Raw genomic sequence first — 27027 nt, forward strand, 5'->3', positions numbered from 1 at the left:
GGTGCATGTTCATTAATTGTTTATGGTTTGTTGAACAAGCATGGGAAACAGTGTTTAAACCCTTAACAATGAAGATCTGTGAAGTTATTTGGATTTTTTACGAAACGTCCCTTTTTTCTTTCAAAGACAGGGTCCTGAAAAAGGGACGTTTCTTTTTTTGCTGAGTTTACAAAGGACCAATAATCTATGGATTATCTCAGCAAAGTACGATAAATATTCAGCAATGATTGCCTATCTGCCCCCAAATCATGCCCAATTATTGTCCTCATAAGATTTAATACTTTCTTACATTTAGTCTCAATACATTCAATATGGCGTCTCCATGGAAGCTTTTCATCCAACCATAGCCCCAAATACTTAAATTCTGTTACCCTTTCCATTCGTTCTCCATATAATTGAACACTGACATCTTCGTTAATCTTTTTGTTAGCGAACAACATTTGGCAAGATTTAGATAAAGATAACTTGAAACCGCATGATAAGGACCATTCCTCTACTGCTACAACATCGCCTTGCTTTTTCTCTTTTACATAAGGAATATTCCTTCCCTTTTTCCAAATGGCACCATCATCTGCATTTAACACCGACCCTATACCCTGTCCTTTTCCCAAAAAAATATCCATCAATCATCTTCGTGAATAAGCTAGTACTAATAGCACAACCCTGTGGCGTTCCATTTTCCACCTCATTCTCTTGATACCTTCCAGATCAGGAGGGGTTTAGGGTTTCGGTCAAACAACAAATCAATAATCCAGTTATGCATTCTCCCACTAATACCCATTCCATTCAATTCAATCTGTAGACCTTCCCGCCACATTGTATCATATGCTTTTTCAATATCAAAATATACTACTGACATCAGCTCCTTCATTGCCAAAGCTTTGGTTACCTCAGTACTAACTTGAACTAATGCATCAAGGGTAATCCTTCTTTTACTAAATCCACTCTGGTATGGATTAGGGTAGCACTCCTGTCCTCCATATTTTGTTAAATAAACTTAAAATCTTTCCCAAAACTTCTGTAGGCAGATGTTTAAACATAATGTAACATAATCGCTCCTCACCTGGAGCAGTACAACCACACCCCTCCTAAAACCTTGTTATTTCAAACATGGTGAATTTAGCATCCAGTGATTCTCCAGAATCACACATCTTATGGTGTACATCTTCATGCATTCTTAGCTTTTCTTCCTTGCGCCTTTTACATTCATCACTTAGATTGTGAACTTTATGCACTGCTGCAAAAGTTCTTCCTAGAGCGTCTGCTTTTTCTGTTTGAAACAGTCATAACATCTTCCTCAGCTAACACAGTTATCTGTAATGTCTTTCCTTTCCCCATCATCCTCTAACATTTTCCACACATCCACCAGTTGTTTCCCTTCCTAGTATAGAAGAACAGAATTCCCACCATGCACCTTTCTTTGCATTCTTATTCTCTCTGCATCACTACTCTGGACAGTTCTGACTTAGAATATGTGGACAACTACAAATACATAGTTGTCTGATTGGACTGTAAACTCTCCTTCCAGACTCACATTAAACATCTCCAATCCAAAATTAAATCTAGAATTGGCTTCCTATTTTGCAACAAAGCATCCTTCACTCATGCCGCCAAACATACCCTCGTAAAACTGACCATCCTACCGATCCTCGAATTCGGCGATGTCATTTACAAAATAGCCTCCAACACTCTACTCAACAAATTGGATGCAGTCTACCCACCATATACTACCCACCACTGCGACCTGTATGCTCTCGTTGGCTGGTCCTCGCATAATTCTCGTCGCCAAACCCACTGGCTCCAGGTCATCTACAAGTCTCTGCTAGGTAAAGCCCCGCCTTATCTCAGCTCACTGGTCACCATAGCAGCACCCACCCGTAGCACGCGCTCCAGCAGGTATATCTCACTGGTCACCCCCAAAGCCAATTCTTCCTTTGGCCGCCTCTCCTTCCAGTTCTCTGCTGCCAATGACTGGAACGAACTGCAAAAATCTCTGAAGCTGGAGACTCTTACCTCCCTCACTAGCTTTAAGCACCAGCTGTCAGAGCAGCTCACAGATCAGTATTATCAGTATTTATTTATCTTGCTCCTTTGCACCCCAGTATCTCAACTTGCACATTCATCTTCTGCACATCCTACCATTCCAGTGTTTAATTGCTATATTGTAATTAATTTGCCACCATAGCCTATTGTGGTATCCCAGGAGGTCTACCCCGGGGGATGGTAATAGAGGAGAGGTACGTGAGGCGACGTTGGCTCACTCTGCTGGGAATATGGGAGCTGGGCACCCCGGCACGGACAGCTAAGTGAAGGTAATTAGAGGAAAGTGCCAACCAGCCGTGGAGGCCAAATAAAAGGAGCACGATGGCACACCGCGGGAGAGAAGGGAGAGAGACGGACACCAGTTAAGAGAGAGAAGGGAGAGAGACAGACACCAGTTAAGAAAGAGAAGGAAGACCGAGCAAAACCCAAGTTATTTCTTTGATATATTTATTTTCTGTCTTAGTAAAGTTGTTTTTGCGGACTAAAGCCTCCCTGTCTCTGTGTCAATCTCTGCACGCTCCACACAACACCCCACGGTTTACCACACTATTTATTGCCTTACCTCTCTTATCCTACCTCATTTGCACATGCTGTATATAGATTTTTCTCCTGTATTATTGATTGTATGTTTGTTTATTCCATGTGTAACTCTGTGTTGTTGTATGTGTCGAACTGCTTTGCTTTATCTTGGCCAGGTCGCAGCCTACCTGGTTAAATAAAGGTTAAATAAAAAAAATGAGAGTCCTAGACAACACTCTCTTTCTCTGAAAGACTATCATGCTATCAAATGTCAAATTATTCTGCAAAGTTTTAAAAGCATTATGATGCTCATTGATGGCTTTATTACATGTTTCAGTCCACCAAGGAACTATCTTCAGTCTACCACCCCCCCTCTTATTGGAATAGCCAATAAGGCAGCATCCAATATGACTAAATTCACAGATGCAGCAGTCTTCTACCAACCCTTCCATTGACAATTTATGACTTTCCTTTCACAAAGTGTAAAACAGTTCCCAGTTTGCTTGTCAAAGCACCAATTTGAAACAGGTTCCCTTTTCTGAAAACATATGTATTTATGTTTCACGTGACGTGAAAATGAACACTGCCGATTGTGGATTCTGTTGTCACTTCCCACTCACATATACCAGCGATGCAGGACACCAATGTAAGATCTAAACATGATGATGTACCTCTAGTCACATTTACCCGTGTCCCCCGACCATTATTTATATAAACTAGTCCCCTCCGCTTGATAAAATCTTCAACCACAAAACCATTGGCACCTGTGATATTGCTGCCACACAAACTGTAAAGCGCATTGAAATCTCCACACCATATCTCCTTAGCACCTTTACTGGATTTGGCAACTATGTCTAACTCAGATACAGAGATGGGCTTACAAGGATTATAGTAATTAAACAAGTGATATTACCCCCTTTTCAACAAATCTCCACTGCCACACATTCGTGTTCTTTGAAACCATTAATCGATGTGCTATACCTTCTTTGATAAATGTAGCACACCCACCACCCAAGCCCTCAGTTCTATCACTTCTCACGGAGATAAACCCAGGTAGTACAATCCAATTGAGGTTTAAATCATGTTTCTTGTACACACACCACGTCTGGTAAAACATCTAAATCATGTATAAACTTCTTAAATTCTTCTCCATTGGCTATCAAACTCTTTCCCACTCAGGGTTCTTCTTCTTCTATGATATAATGGCGGTCTGCAAACCAACATTAAAGGTGCATGCCGCCACCTACTGTGCTGAAGTGTATGGTCAATCACGGTTTACAACATTTCTAAATCCTCCTACCTAAGAAAATACCTTTGAGAAAATAAAAAAGAGCTCTACTAACTTCTATATTTATTTTAGTAAAAAAAATGACCCCCTTTTTCTCCCCAATTTAGATCTTGTCTCATCGCTGCAAATCGCCAACGGGCTCGGGAGGTGAAGGTCGAGTCATACGTCCTCCGAAACATAACTCGCCAAACCACGCTTCTTAACCCGTAAGCAAGCCGCACCAATGTGTCGGAGGAAACACCGTTCAACTGATGACCGAGGTCAGCCTGCAGGCTCCCGGCTCGCCACAAGAAGTCGCTAGAGCGCGATGAGCCAAGTAAAGCCCCCCCGGCCAAGCCCTCACCTAACCCGGACGACGCTGGACCAATTGTGTGCCAACCTATGGGACTCTCGATCATGGCCGGTTGTGATACAGCCTGGAATCGAACCCAGGTCTGTAGTGATGCCTTTAGCACGGCAATGCAGTTCCTTAGAGCGCTGTGCCACTCGGGAGGCCCAGCCTTACTAACTTCTAATAGACCTTCCCCAAAATCCCTTCCAAATGCCCCCAACCCCATCCAACCGCAATGACCCTATAATTCAATCTTTCCCTCTCTTCAACATACTTTCAACAATATAACAACACATACTCCATCGTTTCATCGACCATACACCCCAGACACAAACCATTCACATGCTTGCCAACCAGATGTAATGACAAATTCAATGTACAATGTTCTAAGCGCAAACGAGCAAACACCACCTCTTCCTTCCTAATCTGACCTTGGAATCTTGGTCAACCACCGACCTTTCTTTGGAGGGCAAATAAATGCCGGCCCTTGGGATCAGAGTCCCATCTCTTCTGCCACACATCTATCAAAATGGCTCTGATTTTAAATTTGGCCTCACCTCTACTAGAGGTCGACCGATTATGGTTTTTCAACGCCGATACCGATACCGATTATTGGAGGACCAAAAAAAGCCGATACTGATTAATCGGCCGATTTATTTAATTTAATTTGTAATAATGACAATTACAACAATACTGAATGAACACTTATTTTAACTTAATATAATACATCAATAAAATCAATTTAGCCTCAAATAAATAATGAAACATGTTCAATTTGGTTTAAATAATGCAAAAACAAAGTGTTGGGGAAGAAAGTAAAAGTGCAATATGTGCCATGTAAGAAAGCTAACGTTTAAGTTCCTTGCTCAGAACATGCGAACATATGAAAGCTGGTGGTTCTTTTTAACATGAGTCTTCAATATTCCCAGGTAAGAAGTTTTAGGTTGTAGTTATAGGACTATTTCTCTCTATACGATTTGTATTTCATATACCTTTGACTATTGGATGTTCTTATAGGCACTTTAGTATTGCCAGTGTAACAGTATAGCTTCCATCCCTCTCCTCGCTCCTACCTGGGCTCGAACCAGGAACACAACGACAACAGCCACCCTCGAAGCATCGTTACCCATGCAGAGCAAGGGGAATAAATACTCCAAGTCTCAGAGCGAGTGACGTTTGAAACGCTATTAGCGCGCACCCCGCTAACTAGCTAGCCATTTCACATCGGTTACACCAGCCTAATCTCGGGAGTTGATAGGCTTGAAGCACAGCAAAGAGCTTCTGGCAAAATGCAGGAAAGTGCTGTTTGAATGAATGCTTACGAGCCTGCTGCTGCCTACCACCGCTCAGTCAGACTGCTCTATCAAATCATAGACTTAGTTATAACATAATAACACACAGAAATACAAGCCTTAGGTCATTAATATGGTCAAATCCAGAAACTATCATCTCGAAAACAAGATGTTTATTCTTTCAGTGAAATACGGAACCGTTCCGTATTTTATCTAACGGGTGGCATCCATAAGTCTAAATATTCCTGTTACATTGCACAACCTTCAATGTTATGTCATAATTACGTAAAATTCTGGCCCAAACTGTTGCATATACTCTGACTCTGCGTGCAATGAACGCAAGAGAAGTGACACAATTTCACCTGGTTAATATTGCCTGCTAACCTGGATTTCTTTTAGCTAAATATGCAGGTTTAAAAATATATACTTCTGTGTATTTATTTTAAGAAAGGCATTGATGTTTATGGTTAGGTACACGTTGGAGCAACGACAGTCCTTTTTCGCGAATGCGCACTGCATCGATTATATGCAACGCAGGACACGCTAGATAAACTAGTAATATCATCAACCATGTGTAGTTATAACTAGTGATTATGATTGATTGATTGTTTTTTATAAGATAAGTTTAATGCTAGCTAGCAACTTACCTTGGCTTCTTACTGCATTCGCGTAACAGGGAGGCTCCTCGTGAGGCAGGTGGTTAGAGCGTTGGACTAGTTAACCGTAAGGTTGCAAGATTGAATCCCTGAGCTGACAAGGTAAAAATCTGTCGTTCTGCCCCTGAACAAGGCAGTTAACCCACCGTTCCTAGGCCGTCATTGAAAATAAGAATGTGTTCTTAACTGACTTGCCTAGTTAAATAAAGCTGTAAAAAAAAAAATTGGCGTCCAAAATTACCGATTTCCGATTGTTATGAAAACTTGAAATCGGCCCTAATTAATCGGCCATTCCGATTAATCGGTCGACCTCTAACCTCTACCCAGTGGAACATTAATATAAATTATATCTTGTGTCAAAGCCTTTCTGGCTAACTGGAGTACAATTTCATTCCCTTCCACACACGAATGTGCTGGGACCCAGCAGAATCTAACTAATGCACCCATTTTCTCAATTCTCCATAATAACATGAATACCTCTAATAGTATGTCATTCCTATTAGATTTAACAGATGATAAACTATTCAATACAGACAGAGAATCTGAGCATACTATAATTCTAACAGGTTGTACGTCCTCCACCCACTGGAGGGCAACTATTATCACCAACAGTTCAACTGAGTGTATTGACAGTTCATCTGTTAGTCCTCCTCATATCTGCACATCAAATTCAGGAATGTAAACGCCTGCTTCTGTGCGCCCACTATATAGGTCCTTGGATCCATCTGTGAAAAGCAGTCAAAAACTATAAAAACTTCTACCAATCTAATTGTCAACCAGTTTCCCTATAGCACTGACTTCTGACCAATCTTTCCTTTTCTCTACCAAGGTTAGATCGGTTGCTTCCAACAAGTCTGTCCCCAAACAATTTGATTTAATGGTTTAAAGAATTAAACTTTCAAATGGCTCTTTGTTGACTGTTGCTGGGTGCTATCGTCCTCCATCAGCACCGGCCTGTACCCTACCTGCCCTAAACTCTCTCCTGGCCCCTTACACGAAGTCTGAATGTGTCCTGCTAGGTGACCTAAACTGGGACATGCTTTAACCACCTGACCAAGTTCTAAAGCAATGGGACTCCCTAAATCTTTCTCAGATTATTACCAACCCCACAAGGTATGACTCCAAACACCCAGAAAAGGCTACTCTCCTCGATGTTATCCTCACAGATAATCCTGATAGGTATCAGTCTGGTGTTTTCTGTAATGACCTTAGTGATCACTGTTTTATAGCCGGTGTTCGTAATGGCTGCTCATTGAAACAACCTGTCCTGATTTGTCATGGACGCTTGCTAAAAAACTTTAATGAGCAAGCCTTCCTTCATGAACTGTCCTCTGTAAATTGGTATAGAATCAGCTTGATTCCCTCTGTCACAGACAATTGGACCTTCTTTTTTGATATTTTCAGTGGTATTGTTAACAAACACACCCCCATAAAGAAAATGATAATTAAAAACAGGTTCAGCCCCTGGTTCGACCGTGATCTAGCAGAGTTACTCCACCTCAAGAATTGCACTTGGCGAAAGGCTCGGCACACGCATACTCAGGGTCTCGTTCAGGCAAATGAGAAATAAGTGCACTCAGGCTATCCAGAAGGCCAAAGTTACTTTAAGGAGCAGTTCTCTCTCTGTGTGTCCAACCTCAAGAAGTTCTGGAAAACAGTTAAAGACCTGGAGAATAAACCCTCCTCCTCACAGCTGCCCATGTCCCTTAATGTTGATGATGTGGTTGTTACTGACAAGAAGCACATGGCTAAGCTCTTTAATCACCACATCGTTAGGTCAGGATTCCTATTTGACTCGGCCATGCCTCCTTGCCCGTCCAACATTTCCTCATCTCCCACCCCTTCTAATGTGACTATCCCTGATGCTTCTCCCTCTTTTCCCCCTGCCACGCCACAAAGTGTCTCCCTGCAGGCAGTGAGTCCCTGAGTCCGAGGTGCTAAAGGAGCTTCTGAAACTTGACCCCAAAAAAACATCTGGGTCAGATGGTTTAGACCCTTTCTTTTTTAAGGTTGCTGCCCCTATCATCGCCAAGCCTGTCTCTGACCTTTTTAACCTGTCTCTCCTTTCTGGAAGGTAGCCACGGTTCATCCTTTATTTAAAGGGGAGATCAAGCTGATCCTAACTGTTATAGGCCTATTTCTATTTTGCCCTGTTTATCAAAAGTGTTGGAAAAACTTGTCAATAATCAACTGACTGGCTTTCTTGATGTCCATAGTTGTAACGCTCGTCGTTAGGTGGAAGAGAGGAGGACCAAATTGCAGCATGGTACGTTTCCATATTTATTGGAATACTTAACAACACGAACAAAACAATAAACAGAAAATGAAACTAACGACGCTACAGACCTGAACATGTGAACATAGAGAAAATGAACGCAACGAACAGGAACAATCACCCACAAACAAACAGTGAGAACAGCCTACCTAAATATGGTTCCCAATCAGAGGAAACGTAAAACACTTGCCCCTGATTGAGAACCATATCAGGCTAGTTGACAACCCTAAACCAAACATAGAAACACATAACACAGAATGCCCACCCAGCTCACGTCCTGACCAACTAAACAAGACTGAACAAAGGAAATAAGGTCAGGAACGTGACAATAGTATTCTCTCTGGTATGCAATCTGGTTTCCGCTCAGGTTATGGATGTGTCACTGCAACCTTAAAGGTCCTCAATGATGTCTCCATTGCCCTTGATTCTAAGCAATGTTGTGCTGCTATTTTTATTGACTTGGCCAAAGCTTTTGATACGGTAGACCATCCCATTCTTGTGGACCGGCTAAGGAGTATCGGTATCTCTGAGGGGTCTTTGGCCTGGTTTGCTAACTACCTCTCCCAAAGAGTGCAGTGTATAAAGTCAGAACATCTGCTGTCTCAGCCACTGCCTATCACCAAGCGGGTACCCCAAGGCTCGATCCTAGGCCCCACGCTCTTCTCAATTTACATCAACAACATAGCTCAGGCAGTAGGAAGCTCTCTCATCCATTTATATTCAGATGATAGTCTTATACTCAGCTGGCCCCTCCCCGGATGTTGTGTTCAATGCTCTACAACAACGCTTTCTTAGTGTCCAACAAGCTTTCTCTACCCTTAATCGTGTTCTGAACAACTTCAAAACAAAGGTCATGTGGTTTGGTAAGAAGAATGCCCCTCTCCCCACAGGTGTGATTACTACCTCTGAGGGTTTAGAGCTTGAGGTAGTCACCTCATACAAGTACTTGGGAGTATGGCTAGACGGTACATTGCCCTTCTCTCAGCACATAACAAAGCTGCAGGCTAAAGTTCAATCTAGACTTGGTTTCATCTATTGTAATCGCTCCACTTTCACTCCAGCTGCCAAACTAACCCTGATTCAGATTACCATCCTACCCATGCTAGATTACGGCGACATAATTTATAGATCAGCAGGTAAGGGTGCTCTCGAACAGCTAGATGATCTTTACCATTCCGCCATCAGATTTGCCACCAATGCTCCTTATAGGACACATCACTGCACTCTATACTCTTCTGTAAACTGGTCATCTCTGTATAACTGTCGCAAGACCCACTGGTTGATGCTTATTTATAAAACCATCTTAGGCCTCACTCCCCCCTATCTGAGATATCTACTACAGCCCTTTTCCACATACAACACCCATTCTGCCAGTCACATTCTGTTAAAGGTCCCCAAAGCACACACATCCCTGGGTCGCTCCTCTTTTCAATTCGCTGCAACTAGCGACTGGAACAAACACTCAAACTGGACAGTTTTATCTCAATCTCTTCATTCACAGACTCAATCATGGATACTCATACTGACAGTTGTGGCTGCTTTGCGTGATGTATTGTTGTCTCTACCTTCTTGCCCTTTGTGTTGTTGTCTGTGCCCAATAATGTTTGTACCATGTTTTGTGATGCTACCATGTTGTGTTGCTACCATGTTGTCATTTTGTGTTGCTACCATGTTGTTGTCATGTTGTGTTACTACCATGTGTTGGTGCCTTGCTATGTTGTTGTCTTAGGTCTCTCTTTATGTAGTGTTGTGTTGTCTCTTGTCGTGATGTGTGTTTTGTCATCATTGTAAATAAGAATTTGTTCTTAACTGGCTTGCCTAGTTAAATAAAGGTTCAATAAAATAACAATTTGAAAAATCTACAGGATCCGGGAGTAACCATGGAGGAACATCCCCTTTCACCACAGAAAGGCCAACCTCCAACTCCCTCAAACCATCAAACTACTCTCATCAGCAAGCTTTCCAACTGTCCAACCAAAACCACTGCCTTGTCTATTAGTATATTCCCTACAGTCATCTAGAACAGCAGCCGTGGGATGCTCAATCTCACAGCCTTTCAACACAAGAAGCTAATGACAATTTTTTACACCATATACATAAAGGCATCTCACCTGCCTCCACTTGTAAGGCACATACAGATGTTGATTTAAATGCACCAATAAATATCCTTAAAGCTATATACTGGAGTCTGTCCATCTTTTGAAGCCAAGTCTTTGCCGCTGTTCCATAAACTATACACCCGTAATCAATTGTCATTCTGATCAGAGCTATAAATATGCATCAACGATTGTCTGTCAGCACCCCATTCATAACTAGAGACCGAGCGCATAAGATTCACCACCTTCTTACATGTTGTTCCAACATTTATGACATGATCTTTCCATGTATATTGCTCATATACCCCAATACTTAGAAACCCTCCGCATACGCTGTCCATACAGAAACAACTGTATATATCAGCAACGTTCTTCTTCCAGAAGAACATACAAGACTTCGCTCCACTCAGGGAAGCCAGGTCTACTAAATATAGCCCAATGACTACTCAAAACCCGCCCACAAGACCTGAACATTTCCCCCCCGAAAACTTTTGCCACATTTATCCAATAGGTGTCTCTATAATGACAATCTAAATACAACGGGTAAAATTGTATTACTTTGTTCTCTGCATTTTTCCCTTTGTTATTGGTTCATCACACCAAATGATTTGATCTGAACTATAGAAGTGATTGATAGTGAATGGTTAAGAAGCATGTTTTTTTTCAGAAAATATTATTGTTAAACATTGTGAAATAGTGTTATTACAAGTCACATTCCTCTAAAATAATCCTATTTTCAACTGGAGTATAAAAATCGAAAGGGAGTTTTATTTTACTATTAATCAATCAATCACTACTAGACTATTAGAATTTGATAGTCCTCACCTATGCTCACTGCTCTCTCTCTCCTCCGACTTTAATTTTCTGGACAATGTTAGCTAGCTAGCTTGCTAAGCATACAGTAGTGATGCACAGGTCAGTTGTTTGTTCACCGGCACCTTTCCGCAATTGCTAATAACCTATCCGCAAACGCCTGACTTTTTCACTGTGATAAAGTGAAAATCTGATGCCTGCATCCGAGCCTAACCTGCAAATATAGAAAATTCATTGCCTAGAAGGCCAGAATCCCGGAGTCGCCTCTTCACTGTTGACGTTGAGACTGGTGTTTTGCGGGTACTATAAAATGAAGCTGCCAATTGAGGACTTGTGAGGCGTCTGTTTCTCAAACTAGACACTCTAATGTACTTGTCCTCTTGATCAGTTGTGCACCGGGGCCTCCCACTCCTCTTTCTATTCTGGTTAGAGACAGCTTGCGATGTTCTGTGAAGGGAGTAGTACAGAGCATTGTACGAGATCTTCAGTTTCTTGCCAATTTCTCACATGGAATAGCCTTCATTTCTCAGAACAAGAATAGACTGACGAGTTCCAGAAGAAAGGTCTTTGTTTCTGGCCATTTTGAGCCTGTAATCGAACCCACAAATGCTGATGCTCCAGATACTCAACTAGTCTAAAGGCCAGTTTTATTACTTCTTTAATCAGAACAACAGTTTCAGCTGTGCTAGCATAATTGCAAAAGGGTTTTCTAATGATCAATTAGCCTTTTAAAATGATTTGCTTGGATTAGCTAACACAACATGCCATTGGAACACAGGAGTGATGGTTGCTGATAATGGGCCTCTGTACGTCTATGTAGATATTCCATTAAAAAACTGCCGTTTCCAGCTACAATAGTCATTTACAACATTAACAATGTCTACATTGTATTTCTGATCAATTTGATGTTATTTTAATGGACAAAAAATGTGCTTTACTTTCAAAAACAAGGACATTTCTAATTGGGGATTTTAGAAACTCTTAAAATAAGGGCTGTGTTTCGTGTAGGTTACCCTGGCATGACGTTTTGATAATCATGTAAATCTCTCTCGGACAAGGTGACTTTTATCAATTTATTAGTCTCTATTTATTCTCAGATTCGAAAATGCTAATTAGCATCAAAATAGACATCATGCAAAACTATAAATCCCTGCAAGCTCCTGCATGTCATTTCTAGCTGACACCTTTGCTAACAGGTATTGTGTCAATAAATCTTTTTCACAAGACAGTTCACAGAATTGTCTATTTAAAGAAATGTAGCCAATTTATTCATTACTACATTTAGCTAATATTAGATTGTTAATCCAGAAAATCTTACCTTTGCCTCGATTCGGTAGTCTTGCCCAGATCATCATGGCATTTGTAGTTCTTTATGATAGCCAAATTAGCAGCTAATTAACATTACATTTTTGGGGGGTAAATACAGGTGACTATATTGATAAAAGTCACCTTGTCCACCTGGTACTCTATAGCCTGCATCACTGCCTGATAGTCAGAAGTATCAGGTCACAGTGAAATAAATAGATTTGTTTTTCTAAACAAGAGAAATTACATGGCGGTAGCGGTGCAATTTAGAAGTAGCCCAAAAACCCAATACATTTTCACCCGCACATTCGTTTTCAAAGTAGCCCAATTGCAAAGTTGATGCAGAGAGGAAGAAGAGAGAGACCCAACTCGGCAGAAAATTTGTCTCCCTCCAGCAGGTAGCGTACCAAGCAAGGAGTTTTGGTATGGAGGTCAATGAGTGTCAAATTTGGTCAACAATAAAATGAATGAATTATTTGCTACGTGAGGTTTATTTGATCAAATATACGTTTTTACAAGTGTACTGATATAAGTAGAACACATGACATCCCGGCAACTTTGAGAAAAAACACTATGTCAGAGTTGTCTCGAGATGGCTATTCATGGCATCAGACTATAGCGTAGCACAGGGTTCCCCAGCTGGCGGCCCGTGTGCAAAATTTGGCCCACGGGTGATTTTATTTGGCCCCTCAAGTTTACCGAGCAGAAAAACTATGTATTATTATTTTTTTTTAAATGTTCATTGTTGGATATAAAACAAATGTAAAAACACCAGGAAATCAACTCCAATTGATTTTAAGTTAGGAAATCTGTTCCCAAGTATTTACATGAATAAGAGAGACACGTGATCATATAAAAATGTAAGCAATGTTTGAAATTATGTTTTAGTCAAATATTATATGTTTAGGCTTCTTGCAGTCTACAAATGATTTGTTATTATGTTCCCATTGTTGGGGCTGAAAGACATGTAGACCTATCTTGTCATCCATAATCTTTGGTTGATGATAACACTGTCGGAAAAACACCGCCCCTTCCGTCGCAGTCGAGAACCCAGCGTGAGGTGCGTTCAAGAACGTCGAACCTGCATTTTTCATTGTGTGTAAAAAAAAAAAAGACAGCATTTACAAATAATGTCATAACCTTGTTCGAGATTGAATTGTTGCGTGCCGCTGATATTTGTTAAGCGGATTTATGATAATTAAACAGTTACTGACCTGCCTTCAAACAAAATGGGCTTTCAAGGTTACTTTATTGCAGACATATCACATCACCATGATGGTAGTAGTATTACGCAGGAATAAGTATCGTTGGAAACGCACACGTTACACCTGAGACAAACAATAGACAAGAGTATCACTCAAAATAAATTATCATATGATGATCAGACCTGTACACCACGTGAATGTCAAAGGATGAAATAAGCAAATGGATAATAAAAACGAGTATGTAGGACACTTTTTGACAGAGATTGTGAATATTTTTTTAGTAAGCATTTCACGGTAAGGTCTACTACACCTGTTGTATTCGGCGCATGTGACAAATACAATTTGAATTGATCTTGAGGTTTCATCACATAGTAGGGTATGTTATAGTAATAGTTGAAACCCAAATAATTCTGCCATTCCTCTTTGAATTCTAAGGGTCAGACTATCAACATCTTCATTACCTGAATATGATCCTAGTAGCCCACCCGACCATGGCCCTGGTAAAGGCCCGGGATAATTTGGAACTCCGCGGGGAGGGGCACTTCACTTCCCGTAATTACGAGTGGATACCGAACGTCATCAGACGAGGGGAGCAGATCCGAATTGAATTTGAACGATTAATGCCATAACGGAGGAGGTGAGAGTAACATTTAATTTGACAATGATCATGTACACGTTGTAGATGTACCACACGAACTTACTTTATGAACGTTGTTTTATTGATACTTTGCGTGCGAGATATTGAGATTTAGGCTACTTTAGGAAGTTGTGATAATGTTAGATAACGTAAGAGTAAAACAAAGGCTCCTCTCTCTTGACTGACAATCACACTGTGATCACACTAGTCTTTAATAGTAAAACAAAGGCTCTATGGTGTTTACTCCAAACGCTGTTGAGTTCCGTTTTGTACAACTACTGAAGTTGTTCATGCATCGCGGTACTTCCGTCTTGTGCGTGTGCTTCAAGTGATACAAATCGTGATAGCCACACACATAGACCCTCGTTTTAGATTCGGGTTGAAAGTACTTTGCTGTGGATACTTTGTCTCAAATTTCTACACACAAAATGAAGAAATCGGCGGATAACAAGTTAAAATTGAATTGTATTCAACATTCGCGGAAGAGACAGGGGACATATGTGTGTGTTTTGTCCACAGAATACCACAGTATGAGTCATAATACCCATAACACCTAGCGGTTAAACAAGGAAATGTTTTTCGACCATTCATTTTTCCCATAGGGGATTTTAGAAACATTTAAAATAAGGACAGTGTTTCGTGTAGGCTTACCCTGGCGTGACGTTTTCATAACAGTTTAAATCTCTCCAGAAAGAGGTGACTCCACTGTGGAGCTTTATATAAATTAATGTGACTATGTTGTCTAAGGGACAGCATAGGAACGTCGGGGGGCTACTCCCTCTCTCAAACGTGCTGTCACGGCAAATTACTGTTGGCTACAACTATGTTAAAACCGGTTAGGAACTGTACATTATTTATAATGAGGGATACCAGGAGAAAAGTTGACCTCTGGAATGAAAATGGATGCCCCCACTCCAGGAAAATATATTTTTACCCGACCATCCCTGAACGCTTGAAAATAAGAACGTGAACCCCCCATACCCAAAATTATAATCAAAACATAAAGTGGATAGCAGAGAACATGCCTATGTTTACCCTCACTCCTAGGACAGAACAGAGCCTTAGATATGAAGCTTTAGAAAATGTACTTTGTTTTGTAAGCATTACATTACAAAGTAGCCAGAAGGTTGTGGATGTGCAGACCACTGAGGACAAGGGTAGAGTTGAAAATAACTACCTTATAATAAATGAACTGCATGAATCTATCATCTTATTTGCGGTCTGAGAAAAAAATGCCTTTTATAAACGCACCTCATGCAATTGTACATGACTGGAGACAAGCAGAATTTTTTAAAATACCACAACAGAGCATGACAACAAATGATCAGATGCTGCAGCACCACAGACATTTTGATTTCTATACAGGCTGTTGTTAAAAAAGAGGATAGTCTAAGTTTGGAACTGTGCTAAAGTTGTCTAGCGATTGTAAACATTTAGAGCAGCAAAATCAGTTACAACTGAAGTATCTGATCATAAATTAATTTGGGGAAAAGCCATAAATCTTTTACAAAGCAGCTGCATATCATACACTGAGTATAGCAAATATATAAAAGCATAGCAGTTCCATTTAAGGACCAAATAATTGACGGCTGTGCCAGACAGGTTGCAAAATAGTCGGGAAGAGATGTTTGATGTGCTGATTCGATGGCAAAGGGTTTATGAACTGATACACAAAACAACGCTGGATTTAAACACTTTTTTAAATTTAAATTATTATACAGAATTCTTGCAACCAAAATAATCTTATTTATTTATACACTGCTCAAAAAAATAAAGGGAACACTTAAACAACACAATGTAACTCCAAGTCAATCACACTTCTGTGAAATCAAACTGTCCACTTAGGAAGCAACACTGATTGACAATAAATTTCACATGCTGTTGTGCAAATGGAATAGACAAAAGGTGGAAAGTATAGGCAATTAGCAAGACACCCCCAATAAAGGAGTGGTTCTGCAGGTGGTGACCACAGACCACTTCTCAGTTCCTATGCTTCCTGGCTGATGTTTTGGTCACTTTTGAATGCTGGCGGTGCTTTCACTCTAGTGGTAGCATGAGACGGAGTCTACAACCCACACAAGTGGCTCAGGTAGTGCAGCTCATCCAGGATGGCACATCAATGCGAGCTGTGGCAAGAAGGTTTGCTATGTCTGTCAGCGTAGTGTCCAGAGCATGGAGGCGCTACCAGGAGACAGGCCAGTACATCAGGAGACGTGGAGGAGGCCGTAGGAGGGCAACAACCCAGCAGCAGGACCGCTACCTCCGCCTTTGTGCAAGGAGGAGCACTGCCAGAGCCCTGCAAAATGACCTCCAGCAGGCCACAAATGTGCATGTGTCTGCTCAAACGGTCAGAAACAGACTCCATGAGGGTGGTATGAGGGCCCGACATCCACAGGTGGGGGTTGTGCTTACAGCCCAACACCGTGCAGGACGTTTGGCATTTGCCAGAGAACACCAAGATTGGCAAATTCGCCACTGGCGCCCTGTGCTCTTCACAGATGAAAGCAGGTTCACACTGAGCACATGAGCACATGTGACAGACGTGACAGAGTCTGGAGACACCTGGAGAACGTTCTGCTGCCTGCAACATCCTCCAGCATGACCGGTTTGGCGGTGGGTCAGTCATGGTGTGGGGTGGCATTTCTTTGTGGGGCCGCACAGCCCTCCATGTGTTTGCCAGAGGTAGCCTGACTGCCATTAGGTACCGAGATGAGATCCTCAGACCCCTTGTGAGACCATATGCTGACACATGCACATTTGTGGCCTGCTGGAGGTCATTTTGCAGGGCTCTGGCAGTGCTCCTCCTTGCACAAAGGCGGAGGTAGCGGTCCTGCGGCTGCGCCTCCATGCTCTGGACACTACGCTGACAGACACAGCAAACCTTCTTGCCACAGCTCGCATTGATGTGCCATCCTGGATGAGCTGCACTACCTGAGCCACTTGTGTGGGTTGTAGACTCCGTCTCATGCTACCACTAGAGTGAAAGCACCGCCAGCATTCAAAAGTGACCAAAACATCAGCCAGGAAGCATAGGAACTGAGAAGTGGTCTGTGGTCACCACCTGCAGAACCACTCCTTTATTGGGGGTGTCTTGCTAATTGCCTATAATTTCCACCTTTTGTCTATTCCATTTGCACAACAGCATGTGAAATTTATTGTCAATCAGTGTTGCTTCCTAAGTGGACAGTTTGATTTCACAGAAGTGTGATTGACTTGGAGTTACATTGTGTTGTTTAAGTGTTCCCTTTATTTTTTTGAGCAGTGTATATATAGATATATATAGAGAGAGACTTGAATGTCCTGAGGGCGCTGGAGCAGGTTTTCATCAAGGATCTTTCTGTACTTTGCTCCGTTCATCTTTGCCTCGATCTTGACTAGTCTCCCAGTCCCTGCCGCTGAAAAACACCACCATACATCACCGTAGGGATGGTGCCAGGTTTCCTCCAGACGTGATGCTTGGCATTCAGGCCAAAGAGTTAAATCTTGGTTTCATCAGACCAGAGAATCTTGTTTCTCATGGTCTGGGAGTCTTTAGGTGCCTTTTGGCAAACTCCAAGTGGGCTGTCATGTGCCTTTTATTGAGGAGTGGCTTCCGTCTGGCCACTCTACCATAAAGGCCTGATTGGTGGAGTGCTGCAGGGATGGTTGTCCTTCTGTAAGGTTCTCCCATGTCCACAGAGGAACTCTGTAACTCTGTGAGAGTGACCATCGGGTTCGTGGTCACCTCCCTGACCAAGGCCTTTCTCCCCCAATTGCTCAGTTTGGCCGGGCAGGGAACACATTAGGAGCCATCTGTATTCCTCTATTCCTCCATACAGGTTCTTTCCAGATCCTTGATATCCCTCGTCTGCGCTTATGGGCCCCCCTCTTTAATTGAAACCACAGGTTTGAAATGGGAATAAAGTCAGGAGACTGAGATGGAAATTGCAAAATTTAGATTTTGTGGTGAATTAACAATTGGTTTGTGAATGGTGCCAATAATTGTATAGGTGACTACATGAGTGGACTAGAGAAGATCTACTTGAAGTGCCTAGGGAGTAGGTGTCCATTTGGAATCAAGCAATATTCGTGGTTATAAGCACATATCCCACTCACCCCTTCCTCCCTGCCCTAACTTTTACAAATATATTTGAGATTCTTCAAAGTAGCCACCCTTTGCTTTGATGACAGCTTTGCACCCTCATGTTCATCACACTGTATTATTGATCTACTAGTGGAACACATGAAAATATTTAGCATCCATTTTTACTGTGTTAAAATTGAATTAGAATTGAATTATGCAAAAGTCATCATACCGTATTAATGATGTAATACCTGCCATTTTGTTTGTGGAAAACTTTGCTTATATGCACTCAAAGTTCACTGTAATATAGAATAACCAATTATTTTACCCCATCTTTTAAGTTGGCATAATATGGGCATCTTTTCATGGTATGATATTTGAAAGGCGTGAATTTATGAATCAATTTGGTATCATTTTTATAGTGAATTTGTGGTTCAATTTAGCGTCATCAGTTATGCTATCTATCACTCATATCCATCAGAGAGATGTGGTGACCAGCTGGAGGCTACATAATAGGGGACATCTGTAGACAGTAGGGCATAGGACACTTTACACTAATGTGTGCTCCAATTTGTGTGTGTGTGTGTGTATGTAGGTAACCATGGCAACGAGGGGTCATTCCTCATGTTCCTCGATGAGTAACCACACCAAGGAGAGAGTGAACATGGCTATGGTGACCCTGGAGAACTTCTACTGTAACCTGATAGACCAGCATGAGGAGAGAGAGATGAGGTGGGTGTTCTGCACCATGCTCACACAAACTAGAACTCTGAAAAGCAAAGATGATTCCTGAAAACATGTCAGAAGCTAAGGCAGCACAGTGGCTTGCCACAAACAAGAGGAGAAGAGAGTAGAGGTGTGACACATCACGTGGTCTCTCTCTGCTTAAAGCCCCACACTGCCTGGTGGAGGAAATGTGTGTGTGTGTGTGTGTGTGTGTGTGTGTGTGTGTGTGTGTGTGTGTGTGTGTGTGTGTTGGAGGAGTGTATCTTTATCACACCATTTCTTTATGGAAACCCCTTATTAGGAAGAGAGTATGTGTATGGTTGAGAAAAAGAAAGAGGAAGGATGAGAGAGACAGTGTTTTATACAGTTAGCTCAGGGGCTAGAAGCTGTTACAGATGTCTGAAAAGGAAGTTATGCCCAAAGCAAACTCCCAGTTACAGCCAATGTTCCCTCAAAAACATTTCGGCACTGACCAAATTTAAGGTCTGCTGAGCGCAAACTTGAATGTTGTGAAAATTCTGTGCAACTTCCGGCGCGCGTTTGCTGTGAACACTGAAGCTGTACCCGTTTGGTCAAGTTGGCTACTGTGGGTATTTGATCATAATGTAGGCCTACCAGAGTGGCCTACCATCAAAAACTATGGAGAAAATGCATCCCATAACATTTTTACATGGAAATAGCTGTTGAATTTTACAGCCTACAGTAGCAGCCAATATGTGGTGTTCAATGTAGGCCTACATTCCATGAGACTTTTGAAAAAAACATCATGGCTTGACATTAACCTGTTTATTCCACTTGTCTTTCAGACAAGGAGGTGACTGAAAATGTTGTTGTGTTGTTTGATGCAAGAAACCACAAAATAAAATGCATCATTATTCCCATACCATTATTACAGAGAATCAGACAAATAATGCTACCGTCTGCCTATTGGCTATATAGCTTATTCAAGCCAAAATACAACACTGTTCTTTACCTGACTTGCTTTTCAAAGATGGCTAGAAATGCACATGTTTTGTGATCTTGTAAGGAGCAACCACTCCCCCATTGCTGACTACAAATGATCTATAACTATGTTAATAACTTACTAACTAGTAAAGGTCAAATGTACACACCTGGCTACATGTAGCTCTAGCTTTGATCTCAAAACACGCGGCTCAACTCACGACTTCTCATGCTGTAAACACAGTCCAGTTCAAAGTGAATGGCACAGATCCATATATGGCAATGGTCTATTTGCATATAGGCCATCTGCAGGTCTTACTGGTTATGGCTTACCGGTCTGTGAAGAGTACAGGCCTCAGTTGTGCCTGTCAATGCAATAGAATCCTATTCTGTTCTGCTTACAACAAAAACTCTTGCATAGTTAGTTTTGCATGCTAAGTCTTGCATAGTTTATTTTGTTTCGGTTTGTTGCATTGAAAGTGGCTTTTATTGTGTTGATTCGATCACAATTCCCACAGTAAAGGGAAACGTTGATAGTGTTAACTAACGGGGAAAACTCTAGAAAGTTGAGTGTACTTCAATCTCGTGCTTCTCTACGCGGGCTGCTATTTCTTCTGCGAGGCAGTCCCGGGGGAGCTGTGCGCACGCACTCACATGCAGCTTAGAGGGAACATTGGTCACAGCTCAACCTACCCACCAACGTTTATGGTTTGTTTCTCTTTGAGAATGTATGAATGGGCCATTCCAATTATGTTACCGTTCCTCCATAACTGTCCTGTAGAAATGAAACAGCAGGTAGTGTAGTGATCAGTATGGAGCTGCAGGTTGGGAAGTGTCTTCCTGAATCAGCATATTTGACCCTAACCTTTGCCTCTTGACCCTCAACCCCTATTTTGTTGCCAGGCAACAGAAGCTAGAGATGGTGATGGAGGAGGAGGGGCTGCCTGATGAAGAGGTGAGTATAGTTCTAGCAGTGGCACGTGCTCACACGTGCTCACACACACTTACACACAACCTGTGTTGCAGAAGCGTATTCGGCGCTCCCAGCACGCGCGTAAGGAGACAGAGTTCCTGAGGCTGAAGAGAACCAGGCTGGGATTGGATGACTTTGAGTCCCTCAAGGTGATTGGTCGAGGAGCTTTTGGAGAGGTAAGCATACATGGAGCTATTAGAATTCTAACTAGGTTATTATTGTGTAATTAGTTACCATTTTACAATGTTACCATAGTTATCATTTCACAGTCTGAACATGAAAATCGCACAACTGCCTAATCCACTGTTTCAGAAAATGTATTGATGACGGTAGTGTAAATGCCCTTGCATTGGCTATGACCTCGTGAACTTCTTGCTGCCATGTTGGCTCAACTTTGACCTTTGTCCCCTGACTTCCAGGTGCGTCTGGTCCAGAAGAAGGACACAGGTCACATCTATGCCATGAAGATCCTGCGCAAGGCCGACATGCTGGAGAAGGAACAGGTGTGTGTGTGTGTCTCTCTCCCTCTCAGTCTCTCTTTGTCTCTCCCTCCGTCTCCCCCTTCTGTCTCTCCGTCTCTCCCTTCTGTCTCTCTCTGTCTGTCTCTCTCTCCGTCTCGCTCTCTGTCTCTCAATACAATTTGCTTTATTGGCATGACGTAACAATGTACATATTGCCAAACTTACTTTGGAGATTTACAATATTGTCAACGAGACAAGAGTAACAACAATAATCAAGGGTCAAAATAACCATACGTTGAACAATAGCAATAAGCATAAAGGACATGTGCAGGTTGGTTGGTCTGCCAGACACTGTCCCTCATCTTATGGCAGGCAGCAATGTAGTGCGCTGCCAACCCACAGCTCTCTGCGTCCTCCCCCAACAGGACGGGTAGCCTATTCTCATCAGAGAGGTCTTTGAAACCTTGAATAAGGGTTTCAAATTTGGGGAAATTACACTCTCTAATTGTTTTATATTTTTTTTAATTGTCAGGAAATGCAGCTCTGTCTCAGGTTCTGCTGTGGTGCAGTGGTTGCACAGCTTTTTCTCTACAGGGAGCCAGGTTTTCCTGTGTCTACCCTTCTCAATGGCAAGGCTGTGCTCACTGAGCCTGTACTTTGTCAAGGTTTTGATCAGTATCCATAGTTAAATAGTTAGCCACGGTGAACTGTCGATTTAGGGCCAGATAGCACTGCATTTTGCTTTGTGCTTGTGTTTCCCAATAAGCAATGTAGTTTTATTTTGACTGTGTTGTAATTTGGTTTATTCTGATTGACTGGATGTTCTGGTCCTGAGGCATCAGGGTGTTAGTAGAATAGGTTTGTGAACAGCCCCAGGACCAGCTGGATGAGGGGACTCTTTTCTTTGCTCAGCTCTTGGCATTGCAGGGCTTGGTAATGATATGAGAAGGGGTCACTGTATTTTAGATTTTTCTAAAACTTATTTGCTCTTTTTTTAGTTTTTATTATTAGTGGGTGTTGGCCTAGTTCTGGCCTGCATGCATTGTTTGTAGTTTTCCTCTGGACATGTCGGAGAATCTTACAGAACACTGCATGCAGGATTTCAATGGGGTGTTTGTCCCATTGGGGGAAATCTTGTTTTGCAAGTGGACCCCACACCTCGCTGTCATAAAGTGCAATTGGTTCAATGACACATTCAATTAGTTTTAGCCAAATATTAATAGGTATTTCAATTAGAATTTGCTTTTTTTATTTTTTAAAAATCTTTTTACCCCTTTTTCTCCCCAATTTCGTGGTATCCAATTGGTAGTTACAGTCTTGTCTCATCGCTGCAACTCCCGTACGGACTCGGGAGAGGCGAAGGTCGAGAGCCGTGCGTCCTCCAAAGCACAACCCAACCGAGCCGCACTGCTTCTTGACACAATGCCCACTTAACCCGGAAGCCAGCAGCACCAATGTGTCGGAGAAAACACTGTACACCTGGCGACCGTGTCAGCATGCACTGCGCCCGGCCCACCACAGGAGTCGCTAGTGCGCCGTGGGACAAGGACATTCCTGACGGCCAAACCCTCCCCTAACCCGGACGATGCAGGGCCAATTGTGCGCTGCCTCATGGGTCTCCTGGTCGCGGCCGGCTACGACAGAGCCTGGACTCGAACCCAGAATTTCTAGTGGCACACTTAAACCACTGCGCCACTCGGGAGGCCTGAATTTGCTTTTTAATGGCGTAGAATGCCCTGCGTGCTTTCTCTCTCAATTCATTCACTGCCTCATTAAGGTGTCCAATTGAGCTTATTTTTAAATCTAAGTAATTGCAGTGTGTGCAGTACTCTATATATTTTGTACCAATTGAGAACTAATTCCCTGAGATCTTGATCTTCTCTGGAAAATCATTATTTTTGTCTTTTTGGGGTTTACTACCAGGTCCCAGGTCTGGCAGTAATGCTCTCACAGGTCTAGGCTCTGCTGTAGGCCATGTGCTGTGGGTGACAGCAGGCACAGGTCATCTGCGAAGAGCAGGCATTTAACCTCTGAATTGTGGAGACTAACACCAGGCGTCGCGGATTTTCTAGAATAGTGGCCAATTCGTTGATGTAAATATTGGCGAGTGCAGGGCTCAGATTGCAACCCTGGCGAAGGCCCTGCCCCTGGTTGTTTTCTTGCCAATTTTAATGCTGCACGTATTGACAGTATACATTGATTTAATTATGTCATATATTTTACCCCCTACACCATTTTCAATACTTTTGTAGAACAGTCCTGTATGCCATATAGAGTCAAATGCTTTTTGGAAGTCGATTAAGCAAGTGTATATTTTGGTATTATTTTGGTGGACATGTTTATCTATCAGGGTGTCTATGGTGTCTATATGATCGGTTAGGCAATGTTTTGGTATAAATTCAATTAGGCTTTTACTCAAGACATTGTGCTTATTAAGGAAGTTTAGAACTCTTACATGTATAATACTACAGAAAACCTTCCCCAGGTTACTGTTCACACAAATGCCTCTGTAATTGTTAGGGTCAAATTTGTCTCCGTTCTTAAAGATTGGGGTTATGAGTCCTTGATTCCAGATATCAGGGAAATAACCTACACTCAGTATCAAATGAAACCGTTTTAATATAGCCAATTGAAATGTTGCACTAGTGAGTTTGAGCATCTCGTTTAGGATGCCATCAGGTCTGCATGCTTTTTTAGATTTTGAGGGCCTGAAGTTTCTTATTGAGCATCTGGTCAGAAATTGGTGAGTCCAATGGATTTTCATTGTCCTTTATAGCTTTTTCTAATCCATTCAACTTCTCATGAATTTGGCGTTGTTCTGCGTTTGTGTCAATTTGAATGGTGTTGTAGAGTGTTTTAAAATGGGTTGTCCATTTTGTATCGCTAATTCCTCTAGTTTCGATTTTTATTTAGGTTTTTCCAATTTTGCCAGAAGTTGATGTGTTTATGGACTCCTCAATTAGTGTCAGCTGTTGTACTGTGCTTTTTTGGTTACGAGTGTACGTTTATAGAGTTTTAAAGTCTCACAGTAATTAAGGCGTAATTCACAATTATTTGAGTCTCTGTGCTTTTGGTTGGATAGTGTTCTAAGTTTTTTCCTTATACTTTTACATTCTGCATCAAACCAGTTGTCATCTGTGGTCTTTTTGGGTTTAAAAAAAAAATCAATATCAGTTGTGCTTCTTTTGCAGTTTGCCTGAATATATAGTTTTTTTTACTGTGAGTGGGTGTGGTATCCAGAAAATTATCTAACAGTGTTTGGATTTTTTGGTTACTGGTTGCTTTCTGGTATTCGTCTGAGCTGTGAATGTGTGGTTATTTCCATGTCTGTTTTTTTGAGGAACAAGGTAATTTGGCTGTGATCAGGCAGAGGTGTTAGTGGCTTAACGGTGAATGAGCTGAGAGAGAAAGGGTCAATGTCTGTAATCATATAGTCTACTATGCTGTGGCCAAGAGGTGAGCAATAGGGTAATCTCCCCAAAGAGTACTCCCATAACCCACCATTGACTAAGTACAGACCTAGGCTTCGAAAGCTTCAACAGATCCCTTCCGTTTTTGTTGACAGTGTTGTCACTGTTGTTTCTATGGGGGAGATTGAGACAGTTAGAAACAGTATGGCCTGTAATAAAGCTGTCCCCTCTTGTGGTCGTTAGATCAGGTAATGGTCCTGTGTGCACATTTGTGTCCCCACAGATGAGCACATTTTCCTGAGCCTGGAAATGGCACGTCTGTTCCTCAAGGGTGGGGAATATCTCTTTCTTTTTTTCAGTTTTAACCGAATGTGATATTTACAAATTTTGAGGGGATCAATTAGATTTAGTGGTTCGGATTTGTACCAAACAATCAATCCTCCAGAGTCTCTGCCTCTATTGACAGAGCTGTGTTTCTGTGATGGCACAATTACCTCTCTGTAGCCTGTGGGACAGTGAGTGACAATGTCAGCCTTACACCATGTCTCCTGCAGAATGATGACGTCAACATCTTTAAGATTTAACTCCAGTGCTAAACTCTTCAGTCCAAAGGTTGATGAGTTTAGGCCCTGAATGTTCCACATACTAACTGATAGTGATCTCATGTTGCAAAAAGAAAGAATAGCACAGTCAGAACTACAGTTACTACTAAGTTGTTCAGAGTGAGATAATGGATAACAGAAAACATCTAACTCTTTTTCTTCTCCCGATTCATTGAACAAGTAAACTTCTAGTACAATGTGTGTGTGTCTGTCTGTGTGTGTGTGTGTGTGTGTGTGTGTGTGTGTGTGTGTGTGTGTGTGTGTGTGTGTGTGTGTGTGTGTGTGTGTGTGTGTGTCTGTGTCTGTGTCTGTGTCTGTGTGTGTGTGCGCATCAGTGCACATGTATTGAGGAAGCTGTTTAATCTCACTCAGTCCTACAGAGTTCTCTTGTCCAGGTGGTCGTGCAGGTGCTCTGGGGTGATTGTTGGGTGGTGAGCAACGTGCACGTTTCTGAGTAGGCCACACCCTCTGGTGATGTCAGCGTTGACTTTCTGAATGGTACGGAGATGAAAGTCTTTGCGGGGCAGCAGAGTGGAGATGGTGATGTGGGAGTTGGGGAACCCCTCAGAGGCCTCTCTGCTACTCTGTTGACCAGTGTGCCTACTCTCTCCTGTCCTCTCGCAGGTTGTTGGTGCCGGTGTGAATAATATGTGGACTGGTGTGCCAAAGTCAGGCTGGGACAGGATGTGGAGTGCATCCTGTGTTTTTGGGCACCATACTTTGGACACCTTGTGGTGGAGGAAGAGTTTATCTTCTTGTATGAATTTCCCATTTGAGTCCATGAGGATGGCCACCTCAGTGGGTTTTACCAGAGTAGTGCGTTTACGGTCTGGGGCTGGAGTACACAGGGCCTGTGTACATGGAGGGGTGTGTGGGGGTGTATTAGGGGGGACCAGAGAGCTTCTCTCTGTTGTAGGTGTCCCCATGTGAGCCTCCTTGTTGACTGGAGGTGTGGGTAAAGGGTGGTCGGCATGGGGGGAGGGGGGGCTGCAGCTTCTCTAGGAGTCTCTACAGTCTGTTCTCAATTTTTTATTTTTTTCCCTTTATTTAACCAGGTAGGCCAGTTGAGAACAAGTTATAATTTACAACTGTGACCTGGCCAAGATAAAGCAAAGCAGTGTGACACAGACAACAACACAGAGTTACACATGGAGTAAACAATAAACAGGCCAATAACACAATAAACAAGTCAATGACACAGTAGAAAAAAGTAAGTCTATATACAGTGGTGCAAAAGGCATGAGGAGGTAGGCAATAAATAGGCCATAGGAGCGAATAATTACAATTTAGCAGAGTAACACTGGAGTGATAAATGAGCAGATGATGATGTGCAAGTAGAGATACTGGTGTGCAAAAGAGCAGAAAAGTAAATAAAATAAAAACAGTATGG

General features: G+C 42.2%; 1 protein-coding gene and 1 long non-coding RNA gene across 3 annotated transcripts in view; one reads left to right on the forward strand and one right to left on the reverse strand.

Moving 5' to 3' along the window:
• Positions 1–13075: 13075 nt before the first annotated feature.
• Positions 13076–14697, reverse strand: LOC120065342. The gene is made up of 3 exons (XR_005478666.1): positions 14285–14697; positions 13833–13946; positions 13076–13699 (listed from the first exon to the last, which is right to left on the reverse strand). It is a non-coding gene; the product is annotated as an uncharacterized LOC120065342 (long non-coding RNA).
• The window catches only part of LOC120065341 (serine/threonine-protein kinase 38-like), a 32104-nt gene continuing 19433 nt past the window's right edge, over positions 14357–27027 (forward strand). For both annotated transcript variants that reach the window (XM_039016260.1, XM_039016261.1), the window contains exons 1-5: positions 14357–14460; positions 19119–19255; positions 21095–21146; positions 21218–21340; positions 21584–21667. In XM_039016260.1, coding sequence (XP_038872188.1) covers positions 19125–19255; positions 21095–21146; positions 21218–21340; positions 21584–21667 — 390 coding nt within the window. In that variant the 5' untranslated portion in view covers positions 14357–14460; positions 19119–19124. The remainder of the gene's footprint in view (positions 14461–19118; positions 19256–21094; positions 21147–21217; positions 21341–21583; positions 21668–27027) is intronic.

This window comes from Salvelinus namaycush, chromosome 20 (genome assembly GCF_016432855.1).
Source record: "Salvelinus namaycush isolate Seneca chromosome 20, SaNama_1.0, whole genome shotgun sequence".
NCBI lineage: Eukaryota > Metazoa > Chordata > Actinopteri > Salmoniformes > Salmonidae > Salvelinus > Salvelinus namaycush.